Source organism: Balaenoptera acutorostrata, chromosome 8 (assembly GCF_949987535.1).
Source record: "Balaenoptera acutorostrata chromosome 8, mBalAcu1.1, whole genome shotgun sequence".
Taxonomy (NCBI): domain Eukaryota; kingdom Metazoa; phylum Chordata; class Mammalia; order Artiodactyla; family Balaenopteridae; genus Balaenoptera; species Balaenoptera acutorostrata.
This window is the reverse complement of record NC_080071.1, coordinates 73,447,210-73,467,580: the sequence shown is the minus strand read 5'-3', so window position 1 is coordinate 73,467,580 and position 20,371 is coordinate 73,447,210. Positions and strand designations below refer to the sequence as shown.

The 20,371-nt window shown below is 44.1% G+C and overlaps 2 protein-coding genes across 5 annotated transcripts in view; one reads left to right on the top strand and one right to left on the bottom strand.

Moving 5' to 3' along the window:
- Nucleotides 1-1,734: 1,734 nt before the first annotated feature.
- On the bottom strand, nucleotides 1,735-17,171 carry TMEM169 (transmembrane protein 169). 4 transcript variants are annotated; one of them, XM_007187876.2, is made up of 4 exons: nucleotides 17,044-17,165; nucleotides 10,259-10,417; nucleotides 6,195-6,590; nucleotides 1,735-4,211 (listed from the first exon to the last, which is right to left on the bottom strand). In XM_007187876.2, the coding sequence occupies exons 3-4, from the start codon at nucleotides 6,463-6,465 to the stop codon at nucleotides 3,589-3,591; spliced, it is 894 nt and encodes a 297-aa protein (XP_007187938.1). In that variant the 5' UTR covers nucleotides 6,466-6,590; nucleotides 10,259-10,417; nucleotides 17,044-17,165; the 3' UTR covers nucleotides 1,735-3,588. The 4 variants fall into 4 exon arrangements, with proteins under 4 accessions (XP_007187938.1, XP_007187937.1, XP_007187940.1 ...); XM_007187875.2 differs by lacking the exon at nucleotides 10,259-10,417 and having other exon boundaries at nucleotides 17,044-17,171; XM_007187878.2 differs by lacking the exon at nucleotides 10,259-10,417 and having other exon boundaries at nucleotides 17,048-17,155.
- PECR (peroxisomal trans-2-enoyl-CoA reductase) overlaps nucleotides 13,883-20,371 on the top strand; it is a 32,537-nt gene continuing 26,048 nt past the window's right edge. The window contains 2 exon segments of the mRNA XM_057551359.1: nucleotides 13,883-13,974; nucleotides 17,365-17,483. Coding sequence (XP_057407342.1) covers nucleotides 13,883-13,974; nucleotides 17,365-17,483 — 211 coding nt within the window.

Below are 20,371 nucleotides of genomic sequence, written 5' to 3'. Positions count from 1 at the left end.
AATAAGAAAAGGAAAGTGACATCATTATTTTGATGGCCCCCAATAGCCATGCCTCCCAGCATCCACATCCTTATATAGTCCCTTTCCCTTGAATCCGGGCCGGCTTTGGGACCTGCTTAAAATGCGGTAAAATGTGGTGGAAGTGACACTGGGCCAGTTTTGGACCAAAGCTTTCAGAGTACCTGGCAGATTTGGTCTTTGCACTCTAGTGGGAGCCAGATGCCATATATGAAGACTGACTACCATAAGACTACGTGCTATGAAAGCCCAACCCAGCCACGTGGGAAGCCACACGGAGGAGCACTATTAGGGGTTATACGTTTGTGTTCTCTCCAAATTCATATGTTAAAGCCCTAACCCCCAGTGTGATGGTATGTGGAAATGGGGCCTCTAGGAGGTAATTAGAGTTAGTAGAGGTCGTTAGAGTGGGGCCTTTATGATGGGATTAGTGCCATTATAAAGAGAGTTTGGGATTAGTGCCATTATGAAGAGAGTTTGTGTGCTTGCACTGACTCCCCCCCTCAGGAACCCCACCAGCCATTTGCACAAAGAAGAGGTCATATGAATATGCAGAAGGCAGCCATCTGAAAACCAAGGGGAGAGCTCTCCTCAGGCTCAACTCATCCGTGCTGGCACCCTGATCTCAAACCTGCAGCCTCCAGAAATATAAGAAAATTAATTTCTGTTGTTTAAGCCACCCAGTCTATGGTATTTGTTATGGCAGCCTTAGCAAACTGATAACCAGCACTGAGCACCAATGCCCCAGGGGCCCACCTAGATGACAGCCAGCACCACTTTGGCAGAAATGCAAGTGAGGCCATCTTGGGAGTAGGTGCTGCATCCCCAAGGGAGCTGTCCCAGCATTAGAGAGACATTGAGTAGAGACCAGTCATCTCCATCAAGCTCTGCCCAAATCGCAGAATTACCAGCAAATAAGTCAAATGACTGTTATTTCAATCCAGTAAATTTTACGTGTTACGCAACAAGAGATAACTGAAACAATAGGGATATTTTAAACTCTTGCTGTAGTGTAGACTATGCATCCCTTAAGAGTAGTTAATAAAGGCAAGTAAAGAATTTTATTTTGAAATTACAATTTAAGTTGCTGAAATGTGTTTGAGTTTGATATTGCTCTGAGAGTGAACTACGTAAGTGATGAATTCATGAACATTATACAAAATAAAAGATGAGATTGCTTTAGGTCTGTTTGGTTAAGTTTTCCTTCCTCAGGTCTAGGCTTTTACATACCTCTCTGAGCCCTTTTGAAATGATTTTATTTTATAAGCCTATTTATTCCACTAGGTGGCGAGCCCAGTTAGGGTGAGGGCTACATCAACTTCACCTAGGTATCCCATGCTCCTCACCCTGACCCCACCCTCCTTCATTCTGCCAGAGACATCTTACCCTTGCCCTAATCATGGCTGTTTTTGGCCTTGGCCATTTGTTTCCTTAACCCCTGAAAAAAATGTGACAAATGTGGCTGCAACTTCCTAATGTAGGCTTAGGTAAATCTGTGATCTGTGGAAAAAAATCCAGCTAAACAGAATCCTCATAAATTGGTGGTCCATGGGAAGAGTCAAGACATAAGGACCCATATTAAGATCATTATACATATATAAAATAGTCACCACGCTCACCCTTTTATGAAAACTGTAGCGTTCAAAACAATTTTGGAGAAACTCAAAGACAAAGTGAGCAAACGTTAATCTGATTTTATTTTTATTTTCTTTGTCTTCATTTCAATTGTTTATATCTCTGCAAAAGCACCAGAGAGCACCAACATTATCTTCAAACGTGTTGGACAGAGTTTTTTTTTTTTTTTTTCAAGCTAATAATAGTTATTTTTAAAAAGGAGGGGTTTCCTCTGAAGGTGGAGTTCAGCACCATGCATCAGGCAAATGTCCTGGCCTTCTGTGGGACAGCATTGCTTGACCCATCTGGTTTGATTCACAGCAGTTCTTTCAACAGCTTCTTCCTGAGACATGAACCACGAATAGGGCACCAGCTATTCTTATAAGGACCCAAACTTCCAAAATCTGCTTGACCTCTTAGGATTTGATTTTTTTGAAATTAGAAAGAGACCCTCAGGAATATTTTTTTTAAGTTCAGAATCTATTAATCTGGATCCATCTGGTTTACACCCTCAGTGTCCACGAAGACCCAAGCTTTTCAGCACAGCAAAGACTGTGTTTGCTGTGAGAAGAAAGTTCTGAGTGAGTGAGGCTCTGAGTGAGTTCTGACAAACCACATAAAGCTAACTGTCTTCTTGTGCTTAGGGCTGCTGACCCTGCTGGGGGAAAGTCTGACAGACTCCCTTCGCAGTCTTTCATCTCTACGTTAAACTAAACATCACCACCCAGGCCCACCTTCACTACCAGGAAGAAAGCTATGCTACTGTGATATAATTGTACTCAACTATTCACTCTTCCTTTCTAAAAAACCTGAAACCACATGGCATTATAGATATTTAATTGCAACATACATGAATTGCTAATATCTACGTGTGGTTTATGCATAGTATATGTAGCTAGTATCTATGTATAAATTCTCTGTGCAATATTTAGGTTTAAATAAATAAATACATACATACATAAATAAAACTGTGTTCGCAGTTTTGGATCTGAATGTATTTAAATAATTACTGTGAGCCAGAGATTCTTACTTGCCTACCAAAATAGCCACTATTTCCTTGTCTCTTAAATTAGCAGAACCCAAACATTTAGAATATAGCTGCCCGGCCAAAAGACTACATTTCCCAGCCTTTCTTGCTTGTGAGGTCATGTGACTATGGTCTGGCCAATGAGATACAAGAAGTGTTGAGGGGGCCTCCTGAGAAGCCGCCTTAGCCTAGGAGGGTGTACGTGCTCTTCGTTGCCCTTTCCTCTGTTCTATCCGAAACAGGGATGTGATGGCTGGAGATGTAGTCAGCACTGGGTGCTGAGGATAAAGGCAATGAGGGTTGGGGAATAAAAAATGCCTGGGATTCTGATGACTTCATCAGTTTCCCTGATGGTCTGCCTCCAGACTTCTTCTATACAGGAAAGAAACAGACTTCTATCTTGTTTAAACTACTGATATTTGGATTTTAATTATATTTAATATATAAATCAAAATCTAAGTGATACACACATATCTTTACATTCTGCTACACTGTTGCAGCCTGCTTCTTAAATATTTCACTCCATCCCTATCTATTATCTTATTGGTGGACTTGGTCTCCCCTGAGCTTCCTTATTCTGTCACATTTAGTCACATCTCCCCTGGGTTCCAGGCACCAGGAACACCTCCAAGCTCCTGAACTGACAAACACCTGAGCTCCCTTGTCTCAGATATATGGTCATCTTAGGGCAAGGAATGAAGAAGAGTTTATCCATTGGATGGACTATTTGGGCACAAATTGCTTTTCTGTTTCCTGCCCTCCTGGAAACCAACAAGATGGTAGGACAGATCAGTGTGGGCTAAAATTTTCCAGAAGAACTGTGTATGGGGGAAGAGGGGGGGAGGAATAATTTAAAGAAGGAATATTCTGAAATTGGAAGATGATATACAGGCTACTGAGACCAGAGAATGAAGTAAGTTGTTGGGAGTTTAGACGGTGGATGTTTCTACCTCCTGGGTGGCATCCTTGTTGGACAGAGTGCCTGAGATATTGTCAGATTCAAGCAGCTCCACGATGCTGTAGGGAGAACAGTCTTCCAGACCCAGCTTGCTGCACAGCCAGCCACAGAAGCCTTTCTCCATGTCCCGGGCAGCTTGCCACCACGCTCCCCAGGACCATGAGAGCTGGACCACGGCAGCATAGAGGCCCAGGGAAGAGGCCATGGCCATGATGAGCACTGGATAGAGGAGAATGAGGCAGGGGCAACATGAGATCTTGTGCCAGAAGGTCCTCTCCTCGTTGTACACAAGAAAGATACTGTACCAGGTGATGGTGCCATAGTAGAAAGAGACCACGAAGGAGAGGATGAAAACCACAGGCAGGCAGGCCAGCGTCCAGAGGACCACGTGGGGCCCACGGTCTGCGCCCAGCTGGCAGGCCTTTCTGCCTTCAGGTGCCATTTCCCTTGACGACACTTTAGGCTTGGTGAGTTCCTGCAGCTCCTTCTCTGTCAACGTGACATGGATGTCCACCATCTGCCCCTTTTTCTTCCCTCGGGTGATGGTCCCAGTTAATGTGACATAGCGGCTGTCCACAGGCATGTTCCACATAGCTGCAGGGCATAAAGAGGGGAAAGTCAAGATCAGAAGAGTAGACATTTCAACAGAGCGTCATCCCCTGAGACTGGAGCTGAGTACAAGAATGTCCATTATTGTAGCCCCTGACACGGTACACCCTGACATGGTACGAAGTCAGTGATTCCACGGTGGACTGAATAGGTCTCCCTCAGGGGAGGGATTAGTGCTCCCATGGTAAACTCTCACATCAGGGCCCTGAAGCAGGTTAAACTTGTTTCTTATATTCTCTCTCCACTTTTCTGGGCCTCTATCATGTCTGTAATATCCAGGGGAGTGAGGAACTCTACCACAGATGCCACTTCATAGTGACCTTATTTCTAGCTTACAAGTGCTGTGAAAATACTGTTTCTGAGTATCAGCTACTGTGTGTAAAGGCGGTACTGTGTGTGTGTTATACTGATGAGCAGCCCACCCCTCTTCTCTCCTCATTCCTAACCCCATGCTTCTCTGAGAGGGTCCTCCTCATATGCTGGTGGACATCCCAGCCTTCATATCCAAATTCTGTACACACACAGGCACCACATATACACACGCACAACATACACACATTCCCCAACAAAAATACACCATCACCACCACCACCACCACCACCACCAGCATCACCACCACCACCACCAGCATCACCACCATCTGCAGCATCACCACCATCACCACCACCACCACCACCAGCATCACCATCACCACCACCACCAACATCACCACCACCACTACCACGATCACCACCACCAGCATCACTATCGTCACCACTACCAGCATCACCATCGTCACCACCACCACCACCACCACCAGCATCACCATCATCACCACCACTACCATCACTACCATCACCACCACCCCCACCAAACACCCACTCTTTGACCATCCCAGCGGTGAGACTGCAGGTAGTGAAACAGCAAAGTCTGCAGTCCTTAGTATGTGAAGTGTAGTCTAGAAGTGGAGGATGGGAGGAGGGTATAGGCTTTCTGTTGGCATGTCCCCCAGGCCCTGTGGACTCCTAGCCCCCGGCTGGTAGACGGACAGAATGGGGCTGCCTCAGAGCAAACGTCCCTTCCTCCGAGAGGCATCCCCAACCATGCAATCTTTCCCTCCACCTGCCTCCCTCACTTGCTCATCTTCCCGTCACTGAGGTTTACTGTCTTTGGAACCTGCACCACTACCTGCAATTGTCTCTTATCTGCTGACTTGTTTGCTGTCTGTCTTCCCCTGATTGGAAGGTAAACTGCATGAGGGCAGGGGCATTGCTCGTCTCGTTCACCGTGGGCATATGTCTTAGGGATGACCATCGACACGGAGATCTACCTCATCCATCTATTGCTGTGTAGTGACACTTAATATGGACACTCCACAGTTTCCTTAACAGCAACAAACATTCTTATACATGCTTCCTTACGCACATGGGCATGGGGTAGATACTGAGAATTTCTTGGACATAGTCTATGCATATTTTGAATTTTAAATTTAATAGATATTGACAAACTTCCCTGAAGCGGATTCCTCTTCCACATGAGGTATATGAGAATATATCCATTTCCTCACATTGATGTTATCATGTTTTACCCAATTTTTGGCCATCCTACATGTGAAGGATTACTATAACTCATTGTTGTTATAATTCACATTTTCCTGATTATTATGAAAGTCAACTATTAGTTTCTTTATCTTACATGTATTAAATAGTTAGCATGGTCGTCTTGTATTACTATTTTTTGTGTATAAATCGGTCTCTTCCATTACACAAGGAGTTCCAAAAGGGCAGAGATCTCTTCCGTATCACCTAGAAGAGAACGTAATAAATGCTCAACAAATACTATCGATTTGTTGAATGAAGACTGCAACACTGTGAGAAGAAATGTATCAAAAAGAAGTACATCAGTGAGCAAATGCCTGTCTGTCTTCTGGAGGATCCTCATTTGGTTTCCTTCCTGTGGCTTTAAGTAGGTGGCCCCAGAGAGACTTACCATCATCCGCAGGATAGTCTAGGAAATCATCTCCCTCCTCCTCTTTAGGCTGATCTCCACCTTCTAATTCCCCAGGCTCCTCATCCAGTTTCTCACTCTCTGACCGGTAGATGATAATAGATTCTGGGCGGGACTCTTTCTTCTTCTTTTTCCTGCGACCCAGTGTGGATTCCCCATCAAGGGCCAGGGCAGCTGCCATGGCTTTCCTCAGAGAGCCCTGGTGGGGGCTTGGGAGCTGGCCCTGGCCTTCCACTGGTGCTGGCTCTTCCATCCTAGTCCTCAAATCTAGCTATTCCTTGTAAAGAGTCCAATTTGCTTGAGCAAACTCACGATCCACACATCACAGAGCTTCTTCCAGGATGGGGCTATGCAAAGACGTTCCAACGGTGAGTTGCACTTGAAAGATAGGAAAGCAAAATCATCAACACGGAATGAATAGGGTGAGATGGAGAGGGGTTTAGGAAGTGGTCCTCAACTTGGCAGAAGCCTTTGCCTCCCTTTATTTCTCATAAAAGTTTACTTTGGGAGTGCTATGGAAATACTTTTACAAGAATGAATCGTTGTTAATAAAATTTTATTTGTGTTGCCATATTTTGTGTTGCATATATTATGCTAAAACTCATCAATCTAGCTGGGGGATGCCAAGTATAAGGAAGTTGGGTGAGGAAGCCTTACAGACAGATTAAGGACCATTCTTCCTCCCACCATAGATGGAGATTCCTATGGCTGGGACCAGCACTCCAGGCCTCTGGCTATGGGGTTAGCCATTACAACTATACTCAAATGGTTGAATGCAACTTTGAACAAGCCATCCAACGATGGCACAACTTCATTAACCATGCCTTCTCTGATATTCTATAAAGACACTTGTCTCCTGGCTTCTTGTTGGCCCAAGATCCCAGAATGGCTGGGATCTGTACTATCACCTTCTGGGAGACCAGTGGAAAGAATGCACACTTTTCACGCAACACTTTTCTCCTCTTTTGTTCTCCAGGTAAAAAGAGGTGGGAGAGAAGAGAGTCTATACAACATCTTTTAAGGAAGAAACTGATTGGCCTATGTTCTTGGTACATGGAGCCATTAAGAGGAACGGAATGTTTTGAGTGCTATTGCTAAAGAGGTGCCAATTAGCAAATACCCAGCCAGTCACATTTAAACAGGTGGCTGCGGGACTTCCCTGGTGGTGCAGTGGTTAAGAATCTGCCTGCCAGTGCAGGGGACGTGGGTTTGATTCCTGGTCTGGGAAGATCCCACATGCCACGGAGCAACTAAGCCCGTGTGCCACAACTACTGAAGCCTGTGCGCCTAGAGCCTGTGAGCCATAACTACTGAGCCCGCTGCCACAACTACTGAAGCCTGCGCACCTAGAGCCTGTGCTCCACAACATGAGAAGCCACCGCAATGAGAAGCCCACGTACCGCAGCAAAGAGTAGCCCCCACTCGCCGCGACCAGCGAAAGCCCACACATAGCAACGAAGATCCAACACAGCCAAAAAACAAAAACAAAAAAAACAAAAAAACCCAGGTAGCTGCTTGTATGCTTCTTTAAAAAAAATGTTATTATATTATGGAACGTTTCAAACATGTAAAATGAGAACATTTTTATTAGGGAAAGTGGCAAACCTTTATAAAAGCAAAGAGAATAATTCGAATGAATCCTTATTGTACCTCTCACCCAATTTCAACAATAATCAAAATATTAGTAGCCAATTTTGTTTTATCTCCTCATATTATTTAAAAGCAAATGTCAGATATCATATCATTTCATCTGTAACTGTTTCAGCATGTACCTCTTACATATAAGAAGTCTCTTTTTAAAAAAAGATTATCACCATACCATTATTGCACTTAATTTTTTAAACGATTCTTTAATATCATCAAATATCTGGTCAGTTCAAATTTCCCTGTTTAACATTTTAAAGTCTATTTTCTTGAATTAGGATTCAAATCAGATGTATGCAATGGAAACAGATCGTACACCTCTGTCTAAAGCAGCGCTGTCCAATAGAACTTTCTGCCATTGCACCTGAAATGAGTCTAGTGCAACTGAAGAAATGAATTTTATTTTTATTATTATTAATTTTTTGGACACGCTACTCAGCTTGTGGGATCTCAGTTACCCGACCAGGGATTGAACCTGGGTCCTCGGCAGTGAAAGTGTGGAGTCCTAACCACTGGACCACCGGGGAATTCCCCAGGAAATGCATCTTAAATTTTACTGAATTCTGGGTTTCCCTGGTGGCGCAGTGGTTGAGAATCTGCCTGCTAATGCAGGGGACACGGGTTCAAGCCCTGGTCTGGGAAGATCCCACATGCCACAGAGCAGCTGGGCCCGTGAGCCACAATTACTGAGCCTGCGCGTCTGGAGCCTGTGCTCCCCGACAGTGAGAGGCCTGCACACCGCGATGAAGAGTGTCCCTCGTTTGCCACAACTAGAGAAAGCCCTCGCACAGAAACGAAGACCCAACACAGCCATAAATAAAATAAATAAATAAATAAATAAATAAATTAATTAATTAAAAAATTAAAAAAAGAGAAAGTTGGAGAATTTTAAAAAATTTTTTTTATTGAATTCTAACCAATTTAAATTTAAATAGCCACATGTGGCTACTGGCTACTATATTGGACAGAACAGGTCCATACGTTCCCCAACCAATTTTTTTCCCTTTTCCTTTCTATTTATTTGTTAAAGAAAGGTCATTTACCTTGCAGATGCTCATAGCCTAGATCTTGAGGATTGCAACCCGCATAGTGTGTTCCTCTGAACCATATATTTCCTATAAATTGGTAGCTAAATAAAGAGGCTTACTCAGATTTGGGTTAGAATTTTTTTGGTTGGTTGGTTGTTTTGGCAAGATGTTATAGATGGTGTTTTGTATTTCCATCAGAAGGTAGCTAATATCTGCTTGACTCCGTGAAATTAGTAGCCATTGACGACTATTGGCCAGACCCATTCGTTCATTAGGTGTTACAAAAATGGTGACATTCTATTTCTCTCATTTCTTCTTTATTTATTAGCTACAATACTCTCATGGGCCTTTTTTTTAAAAAAAATAAATTTATTTATTTATTTATTTATGGCTGTGTTGGGTCTTCGTTGACGCCCACGGGCTTTCTCTAGTTGCGGAGAGCGGGGCTACTCTTCACTGCAGTGCGTAGGCTTCTCATTGCAGTGGCTTCTCTTGTTGCGGAGCACGGGCTCTAGGCGCGCAGGCTCAGTAGCTGTGGCGCACGGGCTTAGTTGTTTCGCGGCATGTGGGATCTTCCCAGACCAGGGATACGAACCTGTGTCCCCTGCAGTGGCAGGCAGATTCTTAACCACTGCGCCACCAGGGAAGTCTCTCATGTGTTTTTAACAAACCCAGTTTTATACTTAGTGGAGGAGGCAAGTGGCGCCACTGTTATATAATACTATTGTCAATTATACTGTTGAATACTTTTCTTTAATGACAACAGTGGCAGCTTCTATTGATATGAAGTTTCTGAATTATTTATCAAACAAATGTCCTAATTTCCAAATAACTGTATTTATAATTGAGAATTGTAGTAGAATGTGAGTAGACTACTCACAGTTCTGTTGCCCCAGGCGCCCGGAGACTGTTTGCTCTCAGTAACTCCAGGGTGCCAGCTGTTTGTTACTTTTGTTCCCAATTCTCAAATCTTCATTTTGTTTCAGCTCTCTGAGTACTTCCTTTCTTTCAGTGCCACATGCACACTCTTTGGTGTCCCTTTATCCCAAACAATAAAACCTCTCCTCTTATTTGTATTAAATGGCCCCAATGTTTAGTGGACTGGCCCAGTCAGGGCAGGGTGGGGAATGGGGAGGATTATGAAACAGACAAAAATCTAACTAGGCGCTAAATGCCACTCAATCTGAAGCAAATCCCATGTCTTAATATGATGCATCTTCTGTATTACCAGGTACCAAGACTGACTCTATCACATTTCTTCAAATGCCCAAACTCCCCAAAGTCTGAGCAACCTTCTCAGCAGGTAGCTTTCCTCCATTGTCCAAGTATCACCTAAATACTTCTCCTTTGTCCTCTAATTGTTAATTTTCTTACCTGTTTCCCCACTCACGGCAGGTGGGTACTGGGTCTTATCACCTTTGTATCTTGGGCACATAGCCCAGTGACTGAAACAAATGAGGTGCTCAGCGACAGAATTGAAAACGCCCACAGGTGGAATTAAGGTTTCACTAAATCTTCACAGCCTGACTTTGCCTGTTTGAACAAAATAAGTACCATTACCTTCACATTCTTATGCATGGAGCTTGTTGGACTATGAAATTCATTTGGTGACATCTCTGAGAGCACATGATGTTCTAAAAGTGGGAAGATCCAGAGGACAGGAGCTTTCTGTGATGAGGTAGCTTCTAGTGTCCTCACTTGACATTATGAAGCTCATCCATGTTAAACAAAGAAGTGAGAGAACTGGATTTAAGCCTAACTTGCACAACTCCAATCTTACGGAACAAGCACTATTTTGCAATGAGGACATCTGGACTTAATAATAGTAATAACTAAAACTTACTGGATGTTGACTGTGTGCCAGGTGCTGTTCTAAGTGCTTTTCAATAATCATTATTGTGTAATCCTCACAGCAAACCAAGGAGGGAGGTACTATTATTATCCCCATGCAGAGGAGTAACTTGCTCAAGGTTACATAGTAATGGTGCTGTGACTCACATGCAGGTTTGCTAATTTCAGAGCCCATGTTTTATTTACCATGCCTTGCTGCCTGCCAACATTTACCCCAGGTTTTATACTTAAACCTCTAGAGCTGTCTTTGATGAATCCATCTCCTATATTAAGGATATATTCCTATGTCCCTATTACTAATCAGCTTCTAAGTCCTGCCGCTCATTCCTATGGAATCTCTTTGGTAATGTGTTCATTTCAATTTCTACTACCACCATATGCTAGAATACAGCCCCTACACTACTTCCCCCACGTACGTTCCTCTGCCTTCCATTTCAGAGTTCTTCCTCTACCGTTTTAAACCGTGATTAATGACACAAGATATTTTTATTTTGTCCAGTAATCGTCACTATCTTGCCATTTCTGACTGAAATATATCTCAAGGGTCTGCCTGGTGTTTGAGGCTCTCCATATTCATGCTCCATCCTAGGGTTCCATAGCAGTTTTTCCCACTCCCCATAACATGACTAGTTGACACATTTACTTATGTCGGTTCCTTCACCTTTTTCACTCTTCTCCACCACTTTCAAGCCTGGCTCAAGAGACTCACTCACTCATGTTCCCTTCTGTGACCACTCCAGCCTACACATGTCTCTCCCCGACCCCAATCCTGTTGTTGCAGGAGTGAGGTGAGAATGCCATGAGTGTTCGAGTGTCCAATGCCTAGTATGAGTTGATGCTTCATAGATGTTAGTTTCCAATACCTTTTTTCTGCCTTTTCCTACTCTGTATTCCAGTAGTATTTGTCATCTGTACCATACTCTCCTAGTGCTTAATTATGCAGCATTTCATATCATCTTGAACTGATTATGAATGGCTTCATGATTTTTCATTCATCTCCCCACTGAAGATTATAAAATTTTAGAAGTCAGGAACTGTCTTATACTTCTTTACCTCTAATGGGAAGACCCCAGGGCTGGACATGTAGCAGATACTCAGTACGTACTTGTTGACCCGGTAAGGCAAAGGGGAAGGGAAAATGCCTATTTGTAAATATGATGTGAACGAGTGTTAAGAGAGGAAGGCTTAATTATTTTCCTCATTTTTGTACACTTTATTATGCTGTTAGCATTTGAGCTGAGAAGTAGGTTTTGAACATTTCTCCTTTCTTTTACATATCATAAGAGAGAGGGTAGGAAGAAAATTTCTCTAGTTTCCAAGGTTTCAGTCAATAGAATTAAGAGAAGACACAGGACTCTGCTCTTTTTCCTGGAAGGTAGGCTTTGCCCATCCTCCACTTCCACCCCCAGTCCAAAGATTATTAACGAATATGATACTGCAGACTGTTAACCTCAATCCACCATTAGCTCTGACTCCTCAGTCATTCTGGGGGGAAAAATAGGTTTTAAAGTATATACTCAGACTCTGGAACTTACACATAAAATAACTGGTTTTAAGCCACCCTTGAAGAAAATTCTCCAGATAATTCTTAAATGCATCCACCACTTTTTCCCATCTTCATTGCTACCACTCTGGTCTAAAAGGCCATCATCTCTTACTAAGGTTCTAAAAATGCTCCTTATCTTCTGGCTTCTACTCTTGCTGTCTTCCAATCAATTCTCCACTTAGCAGTTAGAAAGATCTTTTGAAAACATACATAAAATCAGGCCATTTTCTGCTTAAAATCCCCCAGTCACTTCCCATTGGTATAAAATGAAACCCAAACTTTTCATGTGGCCTAAGGACTTGTGTGATCTGGCCCCTCCCTGTCCTGCCATCCTAGGCTATACCATCTCCCTCATGTATACCTCCAATGCTTCAATCACACTAGCTGCCTATGTACTCCTCTAGAGTTTTATTAAAAGAAAAGCAACAGCTCTTAAGCAGTCAGTAAACACCCAAAAACTCACAACACCACAAAATGAACTTACCTACCCAGGTATAGTGCCTTGGTAGAGCTGAGTCATCAGCAGGAAGTCTGGTCATTACTCCCATCCTGTCACTTGGTCACTAACTCCCACTCCCACCTCCACAGTGGTGGCTCACTGCTGCTTCATGGACCTCTCATCATCACGCATGAATTCCCTGGAGTCTGCTCATGATTCTCTGCTCCTAGGTGGTCACTGAAGCAGACCTGATGCAGGGTCTTCTCCAAACCCACCCAGATACTCAGCAGAACTTGTGGGCTTGGTGGGTGGAAAAGCCAGGGAGTTTTGAAGCCTCTGCTCTTAGATTAATTGCAGGGAAGCAAGTAACATATATGGATGAAGTGTGGCTGGAAAAAGCTAATAAATGGCAACGACACCAAGCCTTAGCAACTGGACACAGGGAATGGTGGGGGCTATGGTAAACATAAGCGCTCACTCAGGTCTCATCTGAAATAGCAAGTTACTGTTCTCCTCTCTTCTTCCCGCCAAGCCCACTGTTCAGCCAACTGCTTTCATAGAGAAATTCAGGTCCATTTGGTATGGGTTGCCTGAAATTTCATGAGAAAGTTCCTGATTTTAATTACTGCAATTAGTCCAAATTTAAATAAATTACCATGTGGACAAACAACCAAAACAAATCACAAATAGGCTGCCATTTTGCTGTCTCTGGCTTATAATCCTTCCAAATTAGGGTGCCCTGCTCCACTGGTTTAACTAAGTACAATCAGGAATTGACTTTTTTGCACCTTCACTGATATTAACACATCTTCCTCTTCCAAGGAAACTGAACCGGAGCTAAGTGGGTAAAGTATCATCATTTTCAAGTTCATTACGACTACTACAGTGAGCTGTGCCTTGCTCCAGCCCTGCTGTTCTTCCAGTTCTTTTCTGACTTGTGCATCTGGCACTCAGAGGGCTAATATCACCTGTCTGGGGTGGCCAAACTCCCCCATTAGCATCTTGGTTTGCCACCCTGAGAGGTACTAGGCCAACCAGGAAATAAAACGTTTGCCATTTTCCCACTGAAAATTACTATTAGCCGCTCTCAGAGAGACAGTCTCACCAATGTAAAGATGAAAGGAAATTTGGTTCAGACCAGTATCAAGTGATTGGAACGACGATGGAACAGCAACTTAGAACCCGCAACTTCCAGCCAGTTGCTGTGATTGGCTGTGAGCACAGTCAGGCTGCAGCCTTTTCCTTTGTGGTCCTGTGAGCAGCATTTCTCTTGTCTCCTGGTCCTGAAAGACTCCCACACTGAGGCTGGGTCATCATCTGGGGAGCATCTGACTGTCTACAGAGGAAATATTTCCCAGTAGTGAAGGTAGTTGGTTATAAGGAGCTTGAGCAGCTTTAGTGTAAGAGCTGTTAGATCTGATCTTTATTGTCTGATCTTTTGTTTACTTATTGTCCTACCTCTCACGGCACACATACCCCTTCCACCCCCAACTACCAACATGTGTACATCCTAGAACATAAACTCTACCAAGGCAGGGACACCTAACTATCTTGTCCACTGTACTGTAACCCCCATGTCTAGAATAGTACCTGGCACATGACTCAATAAATAATTGAGTGCTCAATAAATATTGGCTGAATATTGTGGACTGGTTAAGAATCTTACTTATATAAGTTGGCTCAGGACTGCTTTTACATCAAGGCAGGCGGGGCTAGATATGCCTCACTGATATTCCTTCAGCACCGAGATTCTGTCTCAATGTTGAGAATCCCACAGGCCCCTGTCAGTCTGAGCCAGCAGCTGCTTCGTGAAGGGGAGAAAATGAAGTTACTAGGCAGATGGGGTGGGGGAGGGGTGGGAAGCTGGGTGAGCAGCAAGAGCAGCTCAGAAGATGAACGGAGGGAGTGCTAATGGGCTATGACAGAGCGGGAATGTGGAAAGATCATAGCCATGGTGATGCCTTTTTCCCCAGGACAAAGGGGGCAGTGATGCAGAGTGCCAGGTAGCATTTGATTTGGCCAAAGGGACAGTCATTGCAGCAGGGCACGGATGCCCTGAGAAGAGAGGGCTCAACCAGGAGTCAGAGCTAAAATCTGGAAACAAAGAGCCTTCAAGAGGCAGAACTACTCCTGTGCCTCCAGGCCTTTTGGGGTTAGCAGACATTCAAACCCTGACTGAGGTCAGAGGCAGGGGCAGAGAGGACATGCCTTTTTCTTTTTAACAAAAGATCTCTTGAAGAGACTCCACATCTCCCTTAATCACAGGCTCTCTTTGGACCGTGAGAAAGAGCTTTCTGACGGCTCATAGTGCAACTTCCTTGAGGCCGAGGAATGGCTCCTTGTCATCCTCAGCAAGCAAAACTGGCTTGAAGCCAGTCCAGTCACCTTTTCCCTGGAGGACTGCAGAATCCCTCTCTGAGGCCACTCAGCCACCACACAGAGGCTGCAGTACAGCCAGGCCCATGTTGACCCGCCCTGGCAGAGTTCCGTGAATCCACAAGTCCAGACCAGGTCACACATCACATTTAATTAGACCTTCAATAAAAGTACCTTTGAAAGAAATTTAAAGTGTTCCTTCCTCCCAAGAAAGAAAGCCTGGAATTTTTTGGAATAAGAAACCTCTTAGAACTGAGTTAGTAGAAGTGATTCCTTGATAAACTATCCAGCAAATGAGAAGTGGAAGAGATAGCTTCCCTTCTTTAAGCAGTGTTGATTGGAATCTGTCAGCAACAAAGATAGAGGGGTAGGTGTTTCTCAAAGGAGGTCAGAGGAGGGCAGGGGGATGGAGAAACAGGGAGGAAGTGATGTCTGATTCCACCCTCAACCAGATCTATTTCCAATTCACTCTAACTCGGTGGTGGACCCAACAAAAGAATGATGGCATTTGTTTGTTTTTACATTATTTTAATACCTTGCAGGGGAAAATACAGTACTCTTGTTAGGGGAACCACTGACTGAAACCACCCACCCTGGCCAGGCCCAAGAGTAACCACTTGCATGAGTTATCTTAAACAGGAGGTCCTGGTAAGGAACGCGGAACTAACAAGCTGCCACCAACTGGAAGAATTCAGGAAAGGTCAAAAGGAGAGAGGAGACATCAGTCCATATGTCCTACCAACCTCCCAGATTCCTTCTCGCTGGAATCCATCTTGGCTGAGTGATGCGGGAGCCACCAGGAAGGACCCTGTGTCAGAACGATTGGCCAGGGACAAACTGGAAACTAACCCCATCACCGTAAAACCCTGAGACTGTGAGCCACGTGGTGGAGCAGTCCTCCTGGGTTCCCTTACCCTACTGGTCTCTGCCCGGGGAACCCCTTCCCAATAAAATCTCTTGCTTTGTCAGCACATGTGTCTCCTCCAACAATTCTTTTCCGAGTGTTAGACAAGAGCCCACTCTCGGGCTCTGGAAAGGGTCCCCCTTCCTGCAACACTCTGACAACAGACTTAGAAACATGATCCTGCCTGGACTGTTAAGACCACAGCACCTGACACATTCCCTAGATTTGTCAAGTTCTCAGGCAAAGTCTCCCCAGGCTAGTCCAGGTGTAATTCCACTCCGGTGGGTTGACAGCAGGAAGCAAGATGGAGAATTTGAATAATAAATCACTGTTAATGGGCACCAAAACACGGATGAGAAATTTCCCCCACCCTCAGGAGGCTCGCTCCCCTGCATAAGGAATGAACTAGAGGGTAGGATCTCAAACACACATCTACAGCTGCATTCTTGCGGGAAGCATACACCCTTCGAGGAAAGATCCTCTTTTGGACTCATCAATTTATGCAGCCCAGCTGAAATGTATCAGATCTCAAATCTGGTAAAGGTTCCTTCTTCCCTTCATTCGTCGGTGAGGAGAGGGAGATGAGGTGGAGGTGGGCTCGAGTTTTTTCTAAAAATCAGTTATTATCTTGGTTCTCTGGATAACTACAATTGTATTTCCCCCCTCCCCCTCTCATTCGCATCTCTTCCGGAGGATGAAGCCGGATTTCTCCGCCCTCAGCTAAGGTTGCCCCTTTCCCTCCCAGCCAGCTGCACACAGCAGCTGGAGCCAGAGCATCGCTGGACTTCCAACGCGGGCGGGCGCAGCAAGGAGGCAATACGGGAGGCTCCCGAGCTGCAGCCTCTCTTTACCCAGATGCACTGGAGATTTAATTTTAATTAACCGTGAGAGTTATGGCACTGAGGATTGAATTTTTCAAAATAGAGCACAATCCCGCTTTTTGTCTTCTTCCCTTTCCCAATAGCATCGAAATAACACACACACACACACACACACACACACACACACATACACACACACACAAAAGGAACAAAGAGTCTCACCTACACATGCCGGGGAGATAGGCAGGCGGACAGTTTGAACGGTGAGGACGCCGCCTTAGGGGAGCGGTTCTGCGCTGGGAGAATAGAGAGCCCCTGAGGCGGCCGCGCGGGGTGAGGCGGGGCGATGGGCAGGGGCGGGGCGACGCGAGGCAGCGCGAGCGGACGGGATGGGGCGGGGCGGGACGGGGCGGGACGGGGCGGGGCGGGGCCCGGGCGGTCACGTGGACGTGAGCCCTCTCTCCGGCATATTTAAAAGGCGGCGTGGACCCAGTGACTTAACCCGGCGCAAGCTTCATCACTCAAATGTCCCGTGGCCGTGAGTTCTTAGGTCAAGGGCAAAAGCTGCCTGGCAGCAGGCTTGATGCAGCACCAAGTGGCCATCGTCACCGGCAGGGGTACGGGCATCGGAAAGGCCATCGCGACCGAGCTCCTGCATCTAGGTGCGTGAGCAGGCCCCTGGGCTACGGTACTCAGAGCGAGGGATACTTAGAAGCTGGCGTAACCTGGGGTCGGGAGCCAGGGGGCCAGAGGCGGGCTTAGGAGAGCGTGAAGTTGCAAAGCAAAGGAAATGTAGCTGTGGGTGAAATTTAAACCGCGAGGGAGAGTGGAGAGAGGAGAGTTCTAAGAAAAGTTGTGGAGAAGCGGTGGATGATGAACCACTATTTGTAAACTAAAGGGAAAATTTAGAGCCAGAGATACTGTGTCCCAGGTGGGGATTAAGGAGACGTGTGGAATCATGCTATGGAACTAATTACGGATGTGAGTTTAAAATTAATTATTTCTAGGGAATTCCCCGGCGATCTAGTGGTTAGGACTCAGGGCTTTCCTGCCGGTGGGCCTGGGCTGGATCCCTGGGCGGGGAACTAAGATCCCACAAGTGGCGCTGCTGGGCCAAAAAAAAAAAAAAAAAAAAAAAAATTCATTCTATTTATTGCCTAATGAATGATTAGGAAACATGGGAAGACTTCATTTAGCTGGAAAAGGTAAAAGGCTCCCATCATATAATCTTCTCGAATCTCTTGTAATATTTACCTTAACTTGGGTGAAGGGAGGACTTTATAAGCAATAAACAAGGAAAGAAACCACAAAAGGGAAAATAGATAAATATGAAGATGTATATCCTCATTGAATTAAAAAATATATATGAATAAAGTTTGAAGGAACATGAAGAAAAACATTTACAATATACAACAAATTTATTATATAAAGAGATCTCATAAATAAATAAGGAAAAGATCTAACAACTAATAGAAAAATAGGCTTCTGTTATGGGCCAAGCATTTTAAATCAAGAACTAAAAAAAAAACAGTAAGTATATGAAAAAATAGTCAACTTTTTTGGCAATGAAATGCAAAATATAGCAATAAAAATAAAACCATTGTTTTTTTAACAAAATTTTAAAACATTGGGGAAAATGAACGTGTTGGTGAGGAAGTGAGAAGGCAGGCAAGAATGTAAATTATTACGAGCTTTCTAGAGGTCAGTTTGGGGAAAAAAATCCAAAAGTGTTAACAGTATTTGTGCTGTATGACCTAGTAATTCCTCTCTCAGGAATTTACTCTTTGGAAATAATCAGGGACAAGCACGGATTTGTGTACAAGAATGTAGTGTTGAATAGTGAAACATGATAAGGGAAATGACTAAATCAGTAACAATGAAATATGCTGCTATTTAAACATCTTGCTATTGAAGATTTTGTTGTCAAATGCATACCATATAATTGAAAAAAATCAGGATTCTAAACAAAATGTAGCATTCCAATTTAATTGTTAATGAAAAATATATATGCAGAAGAAGACTGAAAAGAAGTTTATAACATTGTTATCAGCAACTACTTTTTCTGGAAATGATTTGAATGATGAGTGGTTAAATTGTACTCATTTTTCAAATTTTTTTAATGAACATGTAAGTTGTCTTTGCTTACCATTGTGTTTCTAATGCCCGGCACAGAGTATGAACTTAAAAAAAAAAGTATGTTGAAAAAAAGGAAGAAATACATCTTAATAAGAAAAAAAAAGGAAATTAGCATTTCTCAATCTGACCCTGGTGTAGCTTCATCACCATTACTACCCACTTTACTTCCAACACCAAGACTCTAACCCTGTTCAGGAAAATCCTTTAGAAAAGTAGAATCGGTTATCATTTCTGTGAAGGTCAGATACCAGGCTTCACAGCAGATTGGTCAGATCCTGGTTCAACCTTCCAATGTACTTAAAAAAAGAGTAATGTATTGGAAATGCATTTCCTTCAGTGAAAGAATATACAAATGATTTTTACTCTGACTTGCTCAGCTTTATTTTTTTATGCCAGGATTAATGGCTGTTTCCTGAAGATTGTTATAGAAGCCCAGATTGGGCAAATAAAATAAAATGTTAGCCAATTCAATTTCCAGTGAGAAGGCTTCTATTTTTTGGTGTGAATTACAAGCTGGATTTTGAGGCATGCTTTTTTAAAATAAATTTATTTATTTTATTTATTTATTTTTGGCTGCGTTGGGTCTTCGTTACTGCGCGCAGGCTTTCTCTAGTGGCGGTGAGCGGGGGCTACTCTTTGCGCGCTGTGGTGCACGGGCTTCTCATCGCAGTGGCTTCTCTTGTTGTGGAGCATGGGCTCTAGGCGTGTGGGCTTCAGTAGTTGTGGCGCGCGGGCTCAGTAGTTGTGGCTCGCGGGCTCTAGAGTGCAGGCTCCGTAGCTGCGACGCACAAGCTTAGTTGCTCTGCATCATGTGCAGATCTTCCCGGACCAGGGCTCGAACCCGTGTCCCCTGCATTGGCAGGCGGATTCTTAACCACTGCGCCACCAGGGAAGTCTGAGGCATGCTTTTAAAAGTGATTATTGTATTGTCTTTCACATCCAAATGATTTTGACTGTCCCTTTTCTGAGAGGATGCTGAAAGCCCTAGCTCACAAGGGCAGGATGTAGCGAACAGAATTGGAACCCTCTTCCTCTATTTGACAGATGCTCTTAGACCAGAGGAGTCCTGATTCCATCAAAGAATATTGAACCTAAGACCATTCACATTGAATTCAAGCCAGATCCTTGTCTCTGTCCTCAAGTTAGTCATTCTCTTTCTGTGACAGTGGATGAAATGAAAGTAGGAATTGCAAGTGGAAATTGTGAGGCAAGACAGCACTCTTTCTTGCTCTGGTGACTAGGCTCTTATCAACATCAGGGACCTAGAAGGTGCTTAAATGTAGCACTCTGAGTTGAAGATTGAAAGGAATCAGTATCAGCCCAAGCAGAAAAGCAATATATTTGGCTACAAATGCCTCTGATGTGGAAATAACTCATTACTTGCTAGTTACTTCTGTACCTTGTTCTAAGTAAG

Coding starts and splice junctions, on each gene's coding strand:
- TMEM169 (XM_007187875.2), bottom strand. CDS start 6,465: ATGGAAGAGCCAGCACCAGTGGAAGGCCAGGGCCAGCTCCCAAGCCCC. Junction 4,212..6,194: donor AGACTATCCTGCGGATGATG/GTAAGTCTCTCT, acceptor TATGCCCTGCAG/CTATGTGGAACATGCCTGTG.